Source organism: Tupaia chinensis, unplaced genomic scaffold (genome assembly GCF_000334495.1).
Source record: "Tupaia chinensis unplaced genomic scaffold, TupChi_1.0 Scaffold000257_1, whole genome shotgun sequence".
NCBI lineage: Eukaryota > Metazoa > Chordata > Mammalia > Scandentia > Tupaiidae > Tupaia > Tupaia belangeri.
The window spans coordinates 3,533,467-3,551,014 of record NW_006159737.1 but is presented as its reverse complement, the minus strand read 5'-3'; the positions used below and the strand labels follow the sequence as shown (position 1 = coordinate 3,551,014).

At 36.3% G+C, this 17,548-nt stretch overlaps 1 protein-coding gene across 1 annotated transcript in view; it reads left to right on the top strand.

Annotated features, from left to right (window-relative positions):
• Positions 1–17,548, top strand: part of PTPRZ1 (protein tyrosine phosphatase receptor type Z1) — a 224,851-nt gene that overhangs the window by 114,251 nt on the left and 93,052 nt on the right. The window contains 5 exon segments of the mRNA XM_006149215.2: positions 4,397–4,576; positions 6,713–6,864; positions 9,105–9,200; positions 9,667–9,733; positions 17,513–17,548. The exon segment at positions 17,513–17,548 is cut by the window's right edge and continues 20 nt beyond it. Coding sequence (XP_006149277.1) covers positions 4,397–4,576; positions 6,713–6,864; positions 9,105–9,200; positions 9,667–9,733; positions 17,513–17,548 — 531 coding nt within the window.

The window sequence follows — 17,548 nt, the reverse complement described above, 5'->3', positions numbered from 1 at the left end:
TGGTGGACCACATGGGAGTCCAGTGACATAGCCATTACGCTAACTGCTGGTCCCAAATTTAAAGTGCCAGGTCCAGGACTCGAACTTTGGTCAATTATGTAGGAGTCCAGAGATGTAACCATTACACCATCTGCTAGTCTCTCTAATATATTTTGAGTGAGATAGAAAAGCATTGGAGAGATTGAAGCCAAGGAGGTACATGTGATCTGGTATACATTTAAGATGATTGCCCTGGTTATTGAGTTGGATGGTTTTTTTGGTCTTGTTTTTATATTTTTTCTGCAAAACACCTTTTTTTAAATTTAGCTACACATATATAATTTAATTCAATATATATTTAATTTTTTATATATATTGAGCTGAATAAACCTTAAGCTTTAGTGTATGTGTATACACACACACACACACACACACACACACACACATATATTTAATTAAATATATATATAATTTGCCAAAGGATTCATATACTTGGCAGAGAGAGACAGAAAAGAGAGAAAGTAGCCCAGTGGGGTGTGGTCACACTCTCATCCCCCAACTCCATCTCTTCATCCTGTCAGGACCCTGGGCATGCATGCACACATACCTGGCATGTTTCTAAAGCCACTGGATGCAGGATTTACACTGCGTGGTTGGCCATATGGAATCTGGCTCCCTTACTGGGCCACAGGGCCAGCTCTGAACAATGCATATTTATTATCTCAGAGTTTCCAGTGGTCAGGAGTTGGGGCGGAGAGAATGCTGAGCTGGTTCTCTGCTCAGGGTCTCACAAATCTAAAATCAAGTATCTCGTTTGAAGTTCAGGGTCCTCATCTGAACTCACCCAGACTGTGGGCAGAATCTACTTGCTGGGAGTTGGACTTCATGTGTTTTTGTTCATTTGTTTGTTCCAGTTGTAAGTCTTGGTGTGTTCTCAGCTCCTAAAGGCAGCCTTCAGTTCTTAGTTATGTGACTCCCTCACAAATAGAGAGCTCAGCTCTTCAGAGGTCAGCAGGAGAATCTCTCACACTTTGAATCTCTCTCCAGTTTGCTAAGAAGGAACCTTCTATTACACCATAGAGCAGCAACTCCCCTATCACTTTTGCCATTGAATGTAACCTAATCAAGAGAGTGGCTCTCCCATCAAGTTCACAGGTCCTGCCACCCTCAAGTACAGGGGACAACAGGGCAAGGGCACCTGGACTGGGAATTTGGGGGAGGCATCTCACAGTCTTACTGCATTATGTAGAATACAAAATTGTGAAGGAGTCAGGAAAGAAAGCTAGAGACCAGGTAGAAGGCACTAGAGCTGTCTGTGCTCTTGGAGACTGTGTTAAAATGTCAAAAATGGGATCAGCAGATGGCATAATGGTTACATCACTGAACTCCCATGTAGTCAACTGTGTTTTGAGTCCCAGACCTGGTGACTTAAAACTCACACCAGGCTCATGAGCGTGCATGCCCAAAAACTCAAGAGGAGAATGAAAGAGAGGGAATTTCAGGGTGGCCATTCTCCCCTAGGGATGATTTCTCACTTACTATCTCTCTGTCTCTCTCTCTCTCTCTGTCTCTCCGGCAAGTGCATGTGCCCTATAGCAAAAATCTAAGAATGAATGAATGAACAAATAAATAAATGTCTAATCCACCTCATAAGGACATGCTGGAGATATAATTTCTAACAGCGTCCTGGGTAGTGGTAGTACTTCTTATGGAGTAGTGAAACACAGTCAAGTCATGACAGTGGCTTGGGCTATGGTGGGGATGGGGGAAGTAGATATGGTCTGATTAGGGGTATATTTTGAAGGCAGACCCAAAAGAACTTGCCAAGGGGAAAACAAGCATCGGAATAACTTCTGTGTTCAGAGAATGGCAAAGACTGTAGGAGGAGCTTGATTCAGTACAGAAATCAAGAGTTCAATTCTGGATATACTAAGTTTTGGATATACTAAGTAGATTCCCTTTTCAAACCCTTTGCACAGAAGATCAGAAAATGCAATGGAAAATTGCAGGTTTATACATCATATGAAGTGTTATTGGAGACAGAAAATTGTTTCTGTCATCACAACTATGTGACTCTTCCTAAGTGTGCTTGGAATTTCTTGTATTATATTAAAAACTGTGAGCAATGAAAAGGACCTTTTTGATTTCATCTTGCAGGTTGTCTCTCTGCTGCTCTTGCATTAACATTAGTAAAATAAGCAGTGTTTTCTTGTCCCCATGCCAAAGGCTCTTACACTGAGATCGACAAATCATTACTCAAATCATTAAAACTATTCCTAAAAGCGACATATGCATCACTGTGCATATTTCATGCACATCATCTCAAATGCTCTCTAGGAATAGAGCTACACTTTTTTTTTTTTGAGAAGTTTTTGCTATAGGGCGTGTGTGTCCGCTAGTAAGACAGAGAGAGACAGAGAGACAGAAAGCGAGAAATCACCCCCGAGGGGGGATGGCCATGCCTCAATCCCTTCTCCTCCATTCTGCTCTCAGGATCTTGGGCATGCACACACACACGTCCAGCTTGAGTTTAAGCCACTGGGTCCAGGACTCGAACCGGGGTCAACTACATAGGAGTCCAGCGACATAGCCATTATGACATCTGCTGGTCCCAGAATAGAGCTACACTTTAAGACACAGTAAATTTTCAGCATCAATTTCTTCTGGCATATGCCTCATGAGATGCCTCACTATCTGGTTTTTCATGACTGTACTGACAGTTTCATGGTGTTACTAATTAGCATCTCTTTCCTGCACTGAATTGTGCGGTGTTACCTTTGTCATGTTGTAAGTGGTCATTAGATTGAGTGACCACTTGAATAGAAGTTAGTCCTCACTAATTGTCACATTAAAGCAGACACTGTAAACTGGGGTTGTACTGAATATGTTTATAGGGATGCACTGCGTAATGACATAGAAGGTCAATGATGAACTGTATACATGAAGGTGATTCCATAAGGAACACCTGGGCCATGCCATGTAGACAAGCTCCATAGTAGATTATACCACCCAGTTTCGTATCAGTAGACTCTATGATATTCACACAATCATGAAATCTTCTAACAACAAATTTGTCAGAACATATCTGTTCTACTCTGTTCTACTGCTGATTAACGGCGAATACCTGAAACTAGGTGATTTCTAAAGCTTAAGGTTTATTCAGCTCATTGTTTGGAGGTCCTCGACCCAGGGGCCATATCTAGTGAGTGTCTTGCAGAGTTCCAAGGCATCCCATTAGGAAGGTGAGAGCAGAGCAGAGTGTCTCTGTTCATGAGTCTCTGTTTCCTTCCCTTTCCTTATAAATACCAGGAATCCATCAAGGGGACCTTGCTCTAACTGCCTTAATCCTAAAGGCTCCACATTTTATCGACGCCATAGACTGGTGAAATTTTTCGTTCCCTTAATCCTATCACAATCAAATCTCAATACTTAAATTTTTGAGAGACACAAACCATGGCACTATCTCTATCCTTAAGTAATGAATGAGTATACATAAAATTTCCTAAACTTCAGTCATATAAATAAAATCCTAGTTTCACCTCTACTCATTTTCTGAAAGAAAAAAAATCCAAAGGTTTCAAGCTGAAAACGATGCTGCCACTCTGCTCTTTCTTTTGATGACTGTGTAAATGCTAGGGTTTAGCCAGAATAAAGTTTAAGGCAGACTCAAAACATGTCACACATTTTATAGAACTTGAAATTGCACATGCCTGTCCTTAGCATTGCTTGAATGAAATTATGTTATAGAAGAAGGTTCATGGTTTGAGGTGAGGTGAAATAAAAGCAACGTAGGGCAGTTTTGATTTAGATAAAAATTCATTTTATTGTAGGCAAAGATCTTTATAGAAAGCCCTGGGTTCTTTTTTTTTTTATTGTTGTTAAACAATAAAATTTAGTAGGTTTTATGACCAGAAAAAGGGGGTAAGAGGAAGGAATATTTTAAAGATAGTCTGATGATTGTATTTTTATAAATAAGGTTCCAGATAGATGGAAATTGCACCAAATCATTCAGTGGCAGGGGTGACAGTCAGTCTTAAGGGGGGTTACCTCCTTGGAGTGTTTTAAGGAAGTCAGAACTGAGTTTCTATCATCTGGACTCCATTCAGACTGGAACTCTGGGCTAGGATTAACTACCTCCCATGTCAGTTAGGCTGTCTGTTGACTTAGAAGATCAATGGCTGAACAAAGCTTCGTTGAACACTGAACTTGGTGTGATCATTCTATAGGTCTCTTCTTAGTGTTTCCTCTTAAAACCCAGACTCTAAATCTAGGCGTGATTGTTTTATGAATTGATTTGAAGATGTTCCAAGTTTTCCTACTAGTGTATTTATTTTGGTGTAAGGCACTACCTGCTTTATAAGTTTCAGCTTTGCATACTAGGTTTAGAAACTAACTTCGTACTCTTTCTTTTCCCTAGGAGCACTGAGTCAAAAAAACTGGGGAAAGAAATACCCAACATGTAATAGCCCGAAACAATCTCCTATCAATATTGATGAAGATCTTACACAAGTAAACGTGAATCTTAAGAAACTGAAGTTTCAGGGTTGGGATAAGACATCTTTGGACAACACATTCATTCATAACACTGGGAAAACAGGTAAAATATTTGCATTCTATTTGTCATCAGTATGTTTTTCAGATCTAGAGTATGTTTGGATTAGTTTCTCATCTTCTTTTGAATTTACTATGAAATTGATAGAAGCTACAGATAAAAGAAACCAAATCAAATGGAGAAAAGTGGAATTTAGACAAATTGGAATTTTAGGAATTTTGAAAATTGGTACAAAAAATAAATGGCCAGTGACATCATGTCACCTTCTCCAGGAATATGATGATAGTGACTAGAAGATGTGACAAAGGGAATGTAAGTGATAGCTAATGCGATATAATAACACCATCACTGGTCAATTTATCAGTCAGGATTTTCTTTTCTTCAGTATTATAGTTTGATCTTTTCCATTCAGACTCACGCTATAGCTAATATTTGAATATGAAAAAAGCAATTAATTACAATTGAAATTTAAGCAAATAAATTACTAATCTTTCTATATAGACAGTTTAAAACTGTATATCATCCTTTGGAAACACTCTCTAAGTGCTTTTTTTAGATAATATTTTTTTAAATGCAAAATATAATACCCTAAAGTTTTTAGTAATTCAAATTTTTGGAAAAATATTTTAATGTGCCACCTTTCTTTCCTTATATTACACTTTAAACAAAAATTTTATCAGGAAATTATGGAAAATAAATATACATGTAGGACAAAGACTAGAAAAATTTTCAAAATTCCAGTAGGAGCTGTGTTGGGATGATTTTATAACTACTGACATTTTTCTCTATTTCCCATATTTAAGTAATATAGTTATTTGAAAGGAATAATTTAATATCAAATCCCATGAGGGTAGGAATTTTTCTACATCAGTGCCTGATACCTAACAAGCATAAAATATGTATTGGTTAAAAGAATAAGACGATTATTACATGTTTTATTAGTAATTAAATACATAAAAATATATTGTCCCAAACATTGACATTTTTATTGCCAGTTTTGAAGGGTGTTATAAAACGGTATGGCATGTAATCTCTGCTTTATCTTTCTTAGAAAATGGTTAAGTATTTAATTGTTAGGGCTTGGATTCACTCTTTGGCCTTCAAATGATAGTGTGGAATTTGAGCAGTTGTTTAATCTCCTTGTGACTCAGTTTCTCTTTACCGGTAAAATAAGAATTAAAATGATCTCTCTTTACCTGTAAAATAAGAATTAAAATGATCTACTCCCTGTGATCGTCTATCAAGTAGCTCATACATGTAAAGTAATTACTGTAATACATGTTACATTGTAAGTGATAAAATGTTGACTGTTATTGCTACCATTATTTTTATTGTCCTTGTCACTATTAATATTATTATTAATGGAAGTTTGTAAGCCCGGCTGGCTAGACAGTGGGTTGAACTGAGTCCCTAATACCAATGTCATATGAACTAGTTAAATGCAATTGAGAGAAATCAAATCTTATATTAGGGTCTTGAAGGAATCATTATTCTCTAGACAATTAATAATCTATAGTCATATGATATCTGCTGTAGAACGCATATGGAAGAGTTTGATTCGGATGGTTGCCACTCCAGATTTAAACATGAGATGGGTAACAATACTTCAACGGAAGTGGGTTTCTCACCAACCTGCCACAGCCTAGGCCGTAGGTTCTAGAGCCTGATGGAGCCAGGAATGGTGGTTGGAGAGAAAATGACATGAGATAAAAGCAGCAGCCTGATGAGGAGTAGCAGTGGACTGAAAGGAGGAAGGTAGGAGCACTCCCAGGAGAAGACTTTTCTTCTTTCAACCCCTCTGTTTCTTCTCCCCTTACTCTGTTCCCTCACTGCCAGCCAATAACTCAGGAAAACAGAGCTAAGGAGGAATGGCAGTTCAGAACAGTTCAGAACACCAAACGAACAGGGTGTAAGGTCTAATTGTCTTCTGCTAGTAGAGCTTACAGTCACTAGAGTCTTCAGCTTTATCTACATTTGTGACACGAAGATGTATTAAATATGTTGTGCAGAACTACAAAGTTCAGCTTCCAAAATGATGGCCTAATCATTTTTTAAATATATCAAATAAATGATTTCCTTAATGTATCTTAAATAGAAGGACATTGTTTAAATTGGTGATTTTGATTTTCAGAAACTTAGATGCAATTTTTAAAATATTTTCTTTTGTTTTGTTTTCTTTAGTGGAAATTAACCTTACTAATGACTACCGTCTCAGTGGAGGAATTTCAGAAATGGTGTTCAAAGCAAGCAAGATAACCTTTCACTGGGGAAAATGCAACATGTCATCTGATGGATCAGAACATAGTCTAGAAGGACAGAAATTTCCACTTGAGGTAAGTTAGTAGTTTCACTCACTACTATTTCAATTTCTAAACTGAGATTTTGTTCAGCATGGAATTAGATTAATTTTTAACTCAGATATTATAATTTATAGTTATATTTTATTACTTCATTAATATCTTCCTTCCTCACTAGACTGAGCTCAAGGTAAGACCAATCTTTGATTTTCTACTCTCTAGTATCCCAGAGAACAACAGAAGAGGAGATCAATAAATGTTGATGAGTAAATGAAGGAAAAAAGAAGAAAGGGGAAATTGGATCAACGAGACAGATAATCCTTTGATTTAAATTCTTTGATTAAAATTTAAAAAAAAAAAACTTTAAGCTTTAAAATGGACTAAATATAGGCCGGTACCATAGCATAGTGATTTAGGGAGCCAGAGCCTACCTGACCAACCACAGTTTGAATCTTGCCTTAAAAAACATACCAGACAAGTGTGCATGCTCAAAATCCTAACAGCAAAAAGAAATGGAGAAGGGATTGCAGTGTGACCATGGCCCATTGGAGAGTGCTTGCTCTCTCTCATCTTCTCTCTAGCTAGTTCACACACCCGCTGGCAATTGAAAATAATGGCAAAATAAACATAATAGGTAATGAGAGTCCAACGAAGTAAACGTTTTTGTACATGCCTGGAGAAAGTCTGCAATAGTTGACTTTCTGGTAAGCAATGTGCTTGTTTTTACTAAGAACTTTCAACAGTTTATTTGCAATACCCATCCTTTCCATTTGTAGCAGTTTAGGAGTATTACAGATGTATTCAAAACTTGATGTGCGAAGATTTCTTTACAGTAATAAAAATGAAACGAAAGGCAATTATTAAATACATTTTAATGACATATTAAGGTCTTATAAAAATCACGTTTTGAATGTTATTTTTCAAACAGAAAAGTTCAGCATAAGATATTACGATTTTAAAAAGAGGAATATAAATGGCATAACCAATTTTATTATTTTGGCTCTGTAAAACATGAAGACTGATAGTGATTGAGAGTGAGTTCCCAGCTTGCATGCTAGCTCCACCATTTGGTCAGTTACATGACACTACATTGGATAAATGATTTGACTTTCCTAACCTTCCATTTCTCTTCTGGGAAAGGGCATAGTAGTAGTAGTACCAGCCTCATAAAGTTATTATGGAGCTTAAGTGAGGGAATTAATTATTATCATTCTTTATAAAAGTAATCGAGAGGAAGCAAGAAAATGTAGCAGTGATGTTCTCTGGGTGATGGCATTTTAGGTTTCACTTATTTTCTCCTCAATTTTCTAAATTACATATAATGAAACTATATTACATGTACCACTTAAAATAGCTATTGATAATAAAAGTAAGACTACTGGTAAACCAATTCTTTTTTTTTTTTTAAGAGAGAGCGATTTTTGCTATAGGGCACATGCACTCTCCAGAGAGACAGAGAGACAAAAAAATGAGAAATCACTCCCCTCCCCAGGGGAGATGACCTCACCCTAATTCCCTCTCCCTTCTCCTCCCGGGATCCTGGGCACACAAGTACACACATGCTCAGCATGTTTGAAGCCACTGGGTCTGGGACTTGAACTATTGTTGGCCACGTGGGAATTCAAGGATATTACTCCTACACCATCTGCTGGTCCCAAAAGAGAGTTTCCTTTTTCTTTTCTTTCTTTCTTTCTTTCTTTCTTTCTTTCTTTCTTTCTTTCTTTCTTTCTTTCTTTCTTTCTTTCTTTTTTTTTTAACATTTATTTATTTATTTATCTATTTATTTGTTATGACTTTCAAGCCACTGGTCTGGGACTCAAACCATGGTCAGCCATGTGGAAATCCATCACCTTAACCACCACATCACCTGCTGGTCCAGGTAAACTAACTGTTAAAGGACTAAAAACTTTTTAAAAATGTGGATAAGCACATTCATATTCATGATTTATAATCTGGGGATGAGATTATATATTGAATATTTTCAAAGTAAAGCACATTTATCTAATTTGGTGGGTCAAAGAAATAAAGTCAACTCATTAAACACATAATACCTCAGGACCAGCAGGTGGCATAATGGTTATGTTGCTGAACTCCAGTTCAAGTCCTACCCAGCCACTTAAAACTCATGCAGGGCTCAAAAGCCCTAAGCAAAAGATATAGAACTATACAGTTTTTCACAGAGAGCTTAGTGGATTGGATAGTTATTTTATTAAATCCCTTTTCTGACTTTTGTAAAGTCTTTGTGTATAATGAAACTATCCTTTTTCTATTTATAGATGCAAATCTACTGTTTTGATGCAGACCGATTTTCAAGTTTTGAGGAAGCAGTGAAAGGAAAAGGGAAGTTAAGAGCTTTATCCATTTTATTTGAGGTAATTAATATATATAGACCTTGCGCTAACTTAATTCTTTTATCAGTCATATGAAATAGTGATGTAACATATCAAGAACTACTTTTCAACAAATAAAAGAGCTCACAAGTGGATTGATAACTGGTGGTCATTTTCAAAGTGATGACCTGTTGTCATATTTAATAGCGGACCCTTATATCCATTGATTGGGCAGGGCCCTTCCTTTCTACAAGTGTACTGATGTCCTTACTCCTACTGGCAAAGCATCATAAATGTGTAGCAGTAAACATGAATTATAAAATTTTAAAATTTACTTTTCTTAGAGGGACATGTAAAAGTTATTTGGGTTTTTTGTTATTTGTTTTTATCTTATGGTGTTTTGTAATGAATTATTTTTTCTTTTAAAATGAAATTGATTCATTTTTACATTTTTACTTAATAGTTAAGCATTTAATCTTGTTTTTAGAATGTCATTCTTCTTTGACAGGTTGGAATGGAAGAAAATTTGGAATACAAAGCGATTATTGATGGAGTGGAGAGTGTTAGTCGTTTCGGTAAGTTTCTTGGAGAAGTGTTTCTTCAAGATTCTACTTTGGACATAGATTAATTTTTACAATATAACAAAAATCACTTGATCCCAAAGGTTGCAAGGAAGGCACTTTTAAAGGAGGACAATCTCTCACTTCTGATACTTGATAATTTACACAGTTTTCACCAAATAAAGAATAATGGATCAGAAATTTTTACATAAAAATCATAAAGTATTGATGTAAGTAGGAAGTAAAAATTTTCTAAATTTATTCTTGAAAATAATATCATTATATAATGCATTTAAAACATATTTATCTATTCTGTCTCTGCACTATAAGTCTCTCAAAAGCTCTTACTCCAGGGATCAGCAGCTTGTATAATGGTTACGTCGCTGAATTCCCACATGGCCAACTGCCGTTCAAGTCTTGGACCCAGTGACTTGATGCCGATGCTATGCATGTGTGTGCGCATGCCACAATCCTGAGAGGAAAATAAAGGAGAAGGCATTGCAGTGTAGCCATCCCTCTGGGGGGAATGATTTTTTTTTTCTCACTTTCTGTGAGCACACAGGCCCTATAGCAAAAATCTCTCTCTAAAAAATAAAAATTTCTAACTTCAGGCCACAGGCTGGTTAAGTCTCCTATATCCCAGATGGCCAATCACATAATTTAAGTCCTAAATCCAGTTGGCTTGAAAAACACACTTGGTACGTGTGTGTGTGTGTGTGTGTGTGTGTGTGTGTGTGCCCAAAATCCTAAAGAGAGGAAGAAAAGAAGAAGGGATTGCAGTGTGACCATGCTCCATGAGGGTGGGGGTGTGTGTGCTTTCTTTCCAAACTCCCCCTCTCTCTTCTCTCTCTGGTGATCATATGTGCTCGCCGGCAAATTTAAAAAAAAAAAAAATCCATTCTGAAAACAATTAATTTTATAAAAATTATATTTTAAAGTAAAAAAGGAGTATTACGCATGGTACAATTTATTCCCTGATGGCTTCCTTGGTAAATCTTTTGCTTTATCAATATGAAGAGGGGATTTTAGAAAAGTGAATGCTAAAAAAAAAAAAAAAAAAAAAAAGTGAATGCTTAAATAATGAAAGATGCAATTATGCTTTGATATTGTTCTGCCTGCTATCTCGTGGCTTTTGTAATTTGTCACAACAAATGCCTTTTGACATCACTGATAATAGACTGCAAGCCTGTTATTTTTATTTTGTTTTTATTAAGCCCCCTCACACAGGGTATTAATATAGCTGTGAGTTATCAATAAAATGAGCATTATTTCTCTCTGGAAAACAGCAAAATTTGAAATCAGAAACTAGACTCATATAGATCCTTTTCTTGAAAGCAGAGCCTGGCCTAGGATTGATTCATCTTTGTCAATTACATGTGAAGATCTGAATTGACCAAACCTTTCAGATGTCAGGAACTGGTGAACTCCTGTAGTGCAGCTTTCATTTTTTGTCAAAAGGCAAGATGAAGCTGTTGTCTCCCTCCATCCACCTAGACTGCAAAATTCAACATTGAATGCTATAAGCCACACTTAATTTTCCCCTCATTGAGTCAGAAAGTGGATTTTCTCCAGACTGAGAGGAGGCAGCCAGTGTGAATTCCTACACTTAAAAATGAACAAAATATGAATTCTGAATGTTCCAGGCCTTGCACCAGCTTGTTGGGACAACAAAAGTGATGTTAACACTGGATTGTGAACCTGGACTGGAATAACTGTTTGTTCCCAAGGTCTCTTCACTTATTTCTGATTGTGCTTTTAGCAGCTACACAAATTTTCTCATGTTTTTTGACTTGTTCTATTTTTTTATAAATATTTAATTTTACCTATTTATTTATTTCTTTTAATTTTACCAGAAAGAGACCCACACAGAGAGAGGGCTGAAAGTGAGAAAGCAAACCACCAGGTCTGGGACTCAAACCATGGTTGGCCATGTGAGAGTCCAGCATCTCAACCACCTTGCCACCTGCTGGCCCTAACCTGTTTCTTTTTGTAATATCTGCTGTCTGTAAGTCACTGAGGGACATGCTTCATCCAAACCACTGCTGCCACATAATCTCCTCCCCCAAGAACATGGATTCCCTAACAGCTTTATTCTGCCTATACATAGCTCTTCATTTGGAAGCCGTGTTAATAGTTGTTGAACTGGCTATGGACAGGTACGACTCTACCCCCTTTTCCCTATCAATCTGTCTCTCCCCAGCTACTTGTACACCAACGTCCTACTGCCTTTTTTACTGAAAACTAAAATCTTCCATGCCTGTCAACTCACCCGACTATGGGTTGTCAGAAATGTTATGACACATTTTTGCATGAAAAAAAAACAGAAAAAAATATGTCATGACTTTCCAACAATCCAATAAATACTTAATATTTTAATAGATTTAGCAAAGACACCTGAGTCTATACATACAGTTGGTAGGGTACAGAGTTAGGATTTACATCCTAGACTGTCCATAATTATCTCGCTATACTGTGGATATTAATATTAACCATGTTTTAGAACACATGTAAAATACCTGTCAATTTTATTTGAATGGTTATTAGATATGATCTGCTCAAACGAAGTTCAGTTTTCCCAAAGTTAAATTGTTTCATCTCGAGAATTCTAGAATTAAACATGGACCCATTTTGGACTCTAGAAATTTCCCTAGTGCTCCATAAATGAAAGACTTCCTATTATTGGCTGTCAGCCATTGCTGCAAGGATCCTTGAGGGCTGAAGGCAGTTCTTACATTTAGATAGTGATGGAAATGACAGTTCCCCAAACCTACTTTATATTCTCAGTTTAATGTGAGCTACTCAAAAAACACTTGCCGGGACCAGCAGTTAGCGTAATGGCTATGTCACTGGACTCCCATGTAGTCTACCGCGGTTTGAATCCCAGACCCAGTGACTTAAAACTCACGCCGGGCGCATGTGCGTGTATGCCCAGGATCCAGAGGAGAATGAAGAAAAAGGGATTGAGGCGTGGCCATGCCCCCTGGGGGGTGATTTCTCGCTTTCTGTCTCTCTATCTTTGTGGTGAGCGCACATGCCCTATAGCAAAAACCTCTAAAAAAACTAACTAACTAACTAAATAAATAAACACTTGCCAACTGTCAGTCAGATAACAAAATCTGTCTTCTGATAATGTGGGCTGGTTGCTCATTTCCTAGAGTCCTCTCGAAAAGACAAATGCCCTTTCTCTTTTCTTTCCTCACTCCTCCTGTTCTTTCCTCCCCTTTCTTCCACCATACCTGCTCTAGGTTAGGCATGTCTTGTCTGTACAGTGGAGAGAGAGAGAGAGAGAGAGAGAGAGAGAGAGACATGGCATTGCAGCAGTAGAGATGAAACGATACTAGTCCCAAGCAGAGCTCACTAAAAAGAGAACTGGTAGTTGAAATCTGTCAAGGGGAACCAGCAGTTGGTGTAATGGCTGTGTCTCTGGACTCCCATGTAGTCAACCGCAGTTCGAGTCCCGGACCCGGTGGCTTAAACTCATGCTGAGCACGTGTGCGTGCGTGCCCATGATCCCAAGAGGAGAAGGGATTGTGGCATGACCATCCTTCCTGGGGAGTGATTTTTTGCTTTCTGTCTCTCTCTGTCTTTCTGGTGAGTGCATGTGCCCTATAGCAAAAAAAAAAAAAAAGCTCTCATAAAAAAAATAAAGAAATCTCAAGGAAGAGACATGCCCCAGGTAACATCATCACTGACTCTCAAATGAGTTCTCATCAGAATGGTACTTTATTGATCAAAAATTTAGCACAGGAATTTGTATATTGAGAAATCTTCATGGGCAGTTTTGATGTGGGCCCATCTAAAAGGTCATTGTCCTAAGGGATAGGATTGGTGTCGTGTCCAGCAGCTCTTCCTAGCACTTGGCCCACTGTAGTTCTTTCTTTTTGTCCCTGTTTTTCTCATTCCCTATCTTTTCCCCTCCCACTATCAGCCTCCTCGTGGAGAGCATTTGATTAGTTTGCTGGTTAAGTATCAATACATGTTCAAGTGAATAGTGATTGCATGAATGAATGATTGATCTCAAGTAGAGCGATGGTGGCTCAAATGGGACTATCTTGTGTTAGCAATAATGAAGTTAATCAGAGGAAGCACCTGCTTTTTTAAAGCCATGCACACAAAATAGCCTCACTTTTTCAGAAGATGGTGGTATAATTGAGAAGCACTATTATAATTTAAAAAGTTCTATCATAACTAGGATAGAAGCTTAGAATATATATGTAAATAGCAACAACTTCAAAATATAGTATACAATAGGTTACATGTCCATTAATAGGCTAGATTGAATGACTGTTATTGTGGTTCAGAGGAGGAAGAATGGACTCCAGATTGGGGAGAGGAAAGAAAAGTTACAAATTCTTTCATCGGATTATTTTTTTCTTCTTCTTCACTTTTTCCCCTTTCAATTTATTACTCAATTTTAAGAAAAATCTCTTTCATCATCCATACTCAGCTCTCACCTCTGTTTCCCTAGTCCTGGCTTCTAGTCTCTTTGGTATCGATTCATTTCCTGCTTAATTAGCAGTCAGTCAGTTTCTGCCTCCTTATGTAATTAGTATTTTTCATGTCCACATTTCCACAAAATATTTGTAAGATATATTTTGTCTTCAGCAGAGAAAAAGAAATAATTGCAATTTATTGATGATTAAGAAATAGTTATTTAATCATAAAAAATTCTAGCTATTAAAACATGAATCTGAAATTGGAAAACAGTCACAAATTAAAAATAAATATTTTGCTCAGTTTCTGAGAACTTGAATATAAGTCTGAATTCTCACAATGCTATCTTGACATTGGAGAAATAGAGGACGTACTTTTAGAAATTACCAATTAATCTATTAAAACCAAACATAAATTGAATTTTCTAAAGAATTAAAACCAGATTTAGATGGTTTATTTAAGACACTATCAATTTACTTGAGTAAGATTCAGTCTTTAATTCAGGCTGGATATAGTTATTTCTAATTTTAACTATTGAGAGTACCCTTTCCATCCTTCAAAAGTCTCTATATTGCAGAAAATTAACATTTAATAATTAAAATTTTAAACAGAATTTTTTTTTCTTTGAGGCTTTCTGGCTATGTCCAGTCTTCATAGAGCTTATGGCTGGAAGAAATTATTAAGATCACCTAGTCCTGTCATCTCATTATAATAATACTATGATTTAAGGAAAAAAAAAAAGAAAAGAAACCTTGCAAGAGCTTCATTTACTTGGAGTTTTCAACCATGGCTATATGTTTGTATTGCCTGGACATGCTTTTAAAAATGCAGGTGCTGGTACCAGCATATGGCGTAATGGTTATGTTGCTGTACTCCCACATAGTTAATGGCAGTTCAAATCCCAGACCTGGTTGCTTGAAACTCATGCTGGGGGTGTGTGTGTGTGTGCCTAAAATCCCAAAAGGAAAATGAAGGAGAAGGGATTGCAACATGGCTATCCCCCAGGCGGTGATCTCTGTCTCTCTGTCTCTCGGTCTCTCCAGCAAGCGCATGTGCCCTATAGCAAAAATCTCTCTTAAAAAAAAAATAATAACAATGTAGGTGCCATGGTCCCCTTCTAGATATTTTAATTCAAGTGGTATAGGGTGAGGTTTGAGGCATTGGTATTTTTTTAAAGTTTCTCAGACAATTTGAGTAAAGGGTAAAACCATTGCTGTACACCAGGCTACGTCACTTAGACTAGCTTAATTGACTTCAGGAACTGTTTCTTAATAGCCTAAATAACTCAGATATTAATAGAATAGAGGACATGTAGTAGGTTGGATAGTCAGAGGAGGATGCAAAAAGTTAGATTCAGATTTCACTGGTGGGCAGATTGTTGTCTATGAATAAGGGCTGTTATACAAACAGCTGAATGGCCAAAGCAATGTGAGTTGTAAGTAATGTTGGAAAGATGCAGAAATAAGAATGAGCCTATTCAAGGTGACAGATATTTCTGGATTGTTTCAGGACTTGAAAGCTAGATGGCTCACTTAGAAAAGTTCAACCAGTTTGTGAATAGGAATTCTCTAATCTAGATATGAGTTTACATATATGAATAAATCAGTATTATTAGTGTGTGTGTATATGTATTATATCAAGAGCATATTTTCTACTCTTTCATTTGCCCTTTTAACTCTTTTAACAGTGACTATTGGTGAATAGATATTGATTATCATGTATTCAAATTTATCATTTTTTTCTTGTATGAGCAATATTTGTATGCCATTTTAGATACCCCAGACTTCCTGTGGTTATAGAAATATTTTTAAATATTTTTCTTTAAAAGTCTTATCATTCTGTTCACATTTAAATCTGCAATCTATTTAGAGAAGATTTGTATTTATCAAGTAAAGTAGGGAATCAAGAATCACTTTTCCCCCCCATGGATATCCTACTGATGCAGCACTGTTTATTTTTTTGTGTTATAAATCAAGTGACCATATATGCTTGTATCTAGACTCTATTCTATTGTTCTCTTTGTCTATGTTTGTGCAATTTTCTCACTGTAATCATGTCTGCAGCTATATATGGTAGGTCTTCAGCTTTAGTATTACTTACGTGACCTGAGAATGCCAAGTTATTATTTAACTCTTTACATTTTCATTTAAATTTAAAACTCAACATTTCAATTACACACACACTCACACACACACACATACACATACACACACCCTTCTAGATTCTGAATAAGATTTCATTGAATCCATAAATCAACTTCAGTAAAAATCAAGACTGTCACAATTCTGAAACTTCTAACCCACAAATGTGCTATTTTTCACCATTTTGAGGTTCTATCTAATTCTTTTAGGCAAGTTTTATGATTTTCAATATTGATTTTTTACATATCACCTATTAGATTTACTTATAAGTATTTGATATTTTGTGGCTATTTTAAGTTATAATCTCTTAAATTTCGTTTTATAGCATTAAATACTGGCACTTAGAAATACAATTGATTTTGTAAATTGATCTCATTTTCGGTAACTGCTAAATTTACTTATCAGTTCTAATAAATGAAAAAGAAAGGGGCTGGCAGGTGGCATGATAGCTAAGATGCTGGACTCCCACATGGCTGAGCCTGGTTTGAATCCCAGAAATGGTGGTTTGCTTTCTCACTTTCTCTCTCTCTGGTCAAATTAAGAAATAATAATAATAAATAAATAAAATTAAATAATGCTTTAAAATAAAAAAGAACAGAATAAGTAATTTTTAAAAATTTTTATATATAATCATGTTATTTAAAAATTGTATGGTATCATTCTTGCTGTACAATCCTTATGGTCTTTCTTTTTCTTGTTTTATTGCATTGGCTCAGCCTTCCAATTCAATGTTGTGGAAGTGGTGATAACAGTTGTATTTAAAATGAGACATCATTGTCTCATTTTTGATCTGTATTAGAAACATTGTCAACAAGTCATCTTTAAATATGATTTATTATAGGCTTTTGAAGATCATTTATATCAGAACAAGGTTTTGTTTTGTTTTGTGTTTTTTCCAGGAACTGACATTAAATCTTATCAAATGTTATAAGTATCTATTGAGGTGATCATGTAATTTCTGAATGTTTTCTAATATGTAAGACATTATCTTCAGCATCTTGATGTTGTAAAGATAAGGCATCTAACACTATATTGTGATATATCTAAGACAGACTGAAGCATGCCAACTTTATCACCATATTCTAAAAACATCTAAAATGTTCTTAAAGTTTCGTTTCTAATTTTATGCACCACAAAGCCTGTGTAGTTTCATAGAAGCTTTGAACAGCTAAGTTCCAGTGTTCAGATATCCACTGAGATGTATCTCATTTCTTTGTAGGGAAGCAAGCTGCCTTAGATCCATTCATCCTGCTGA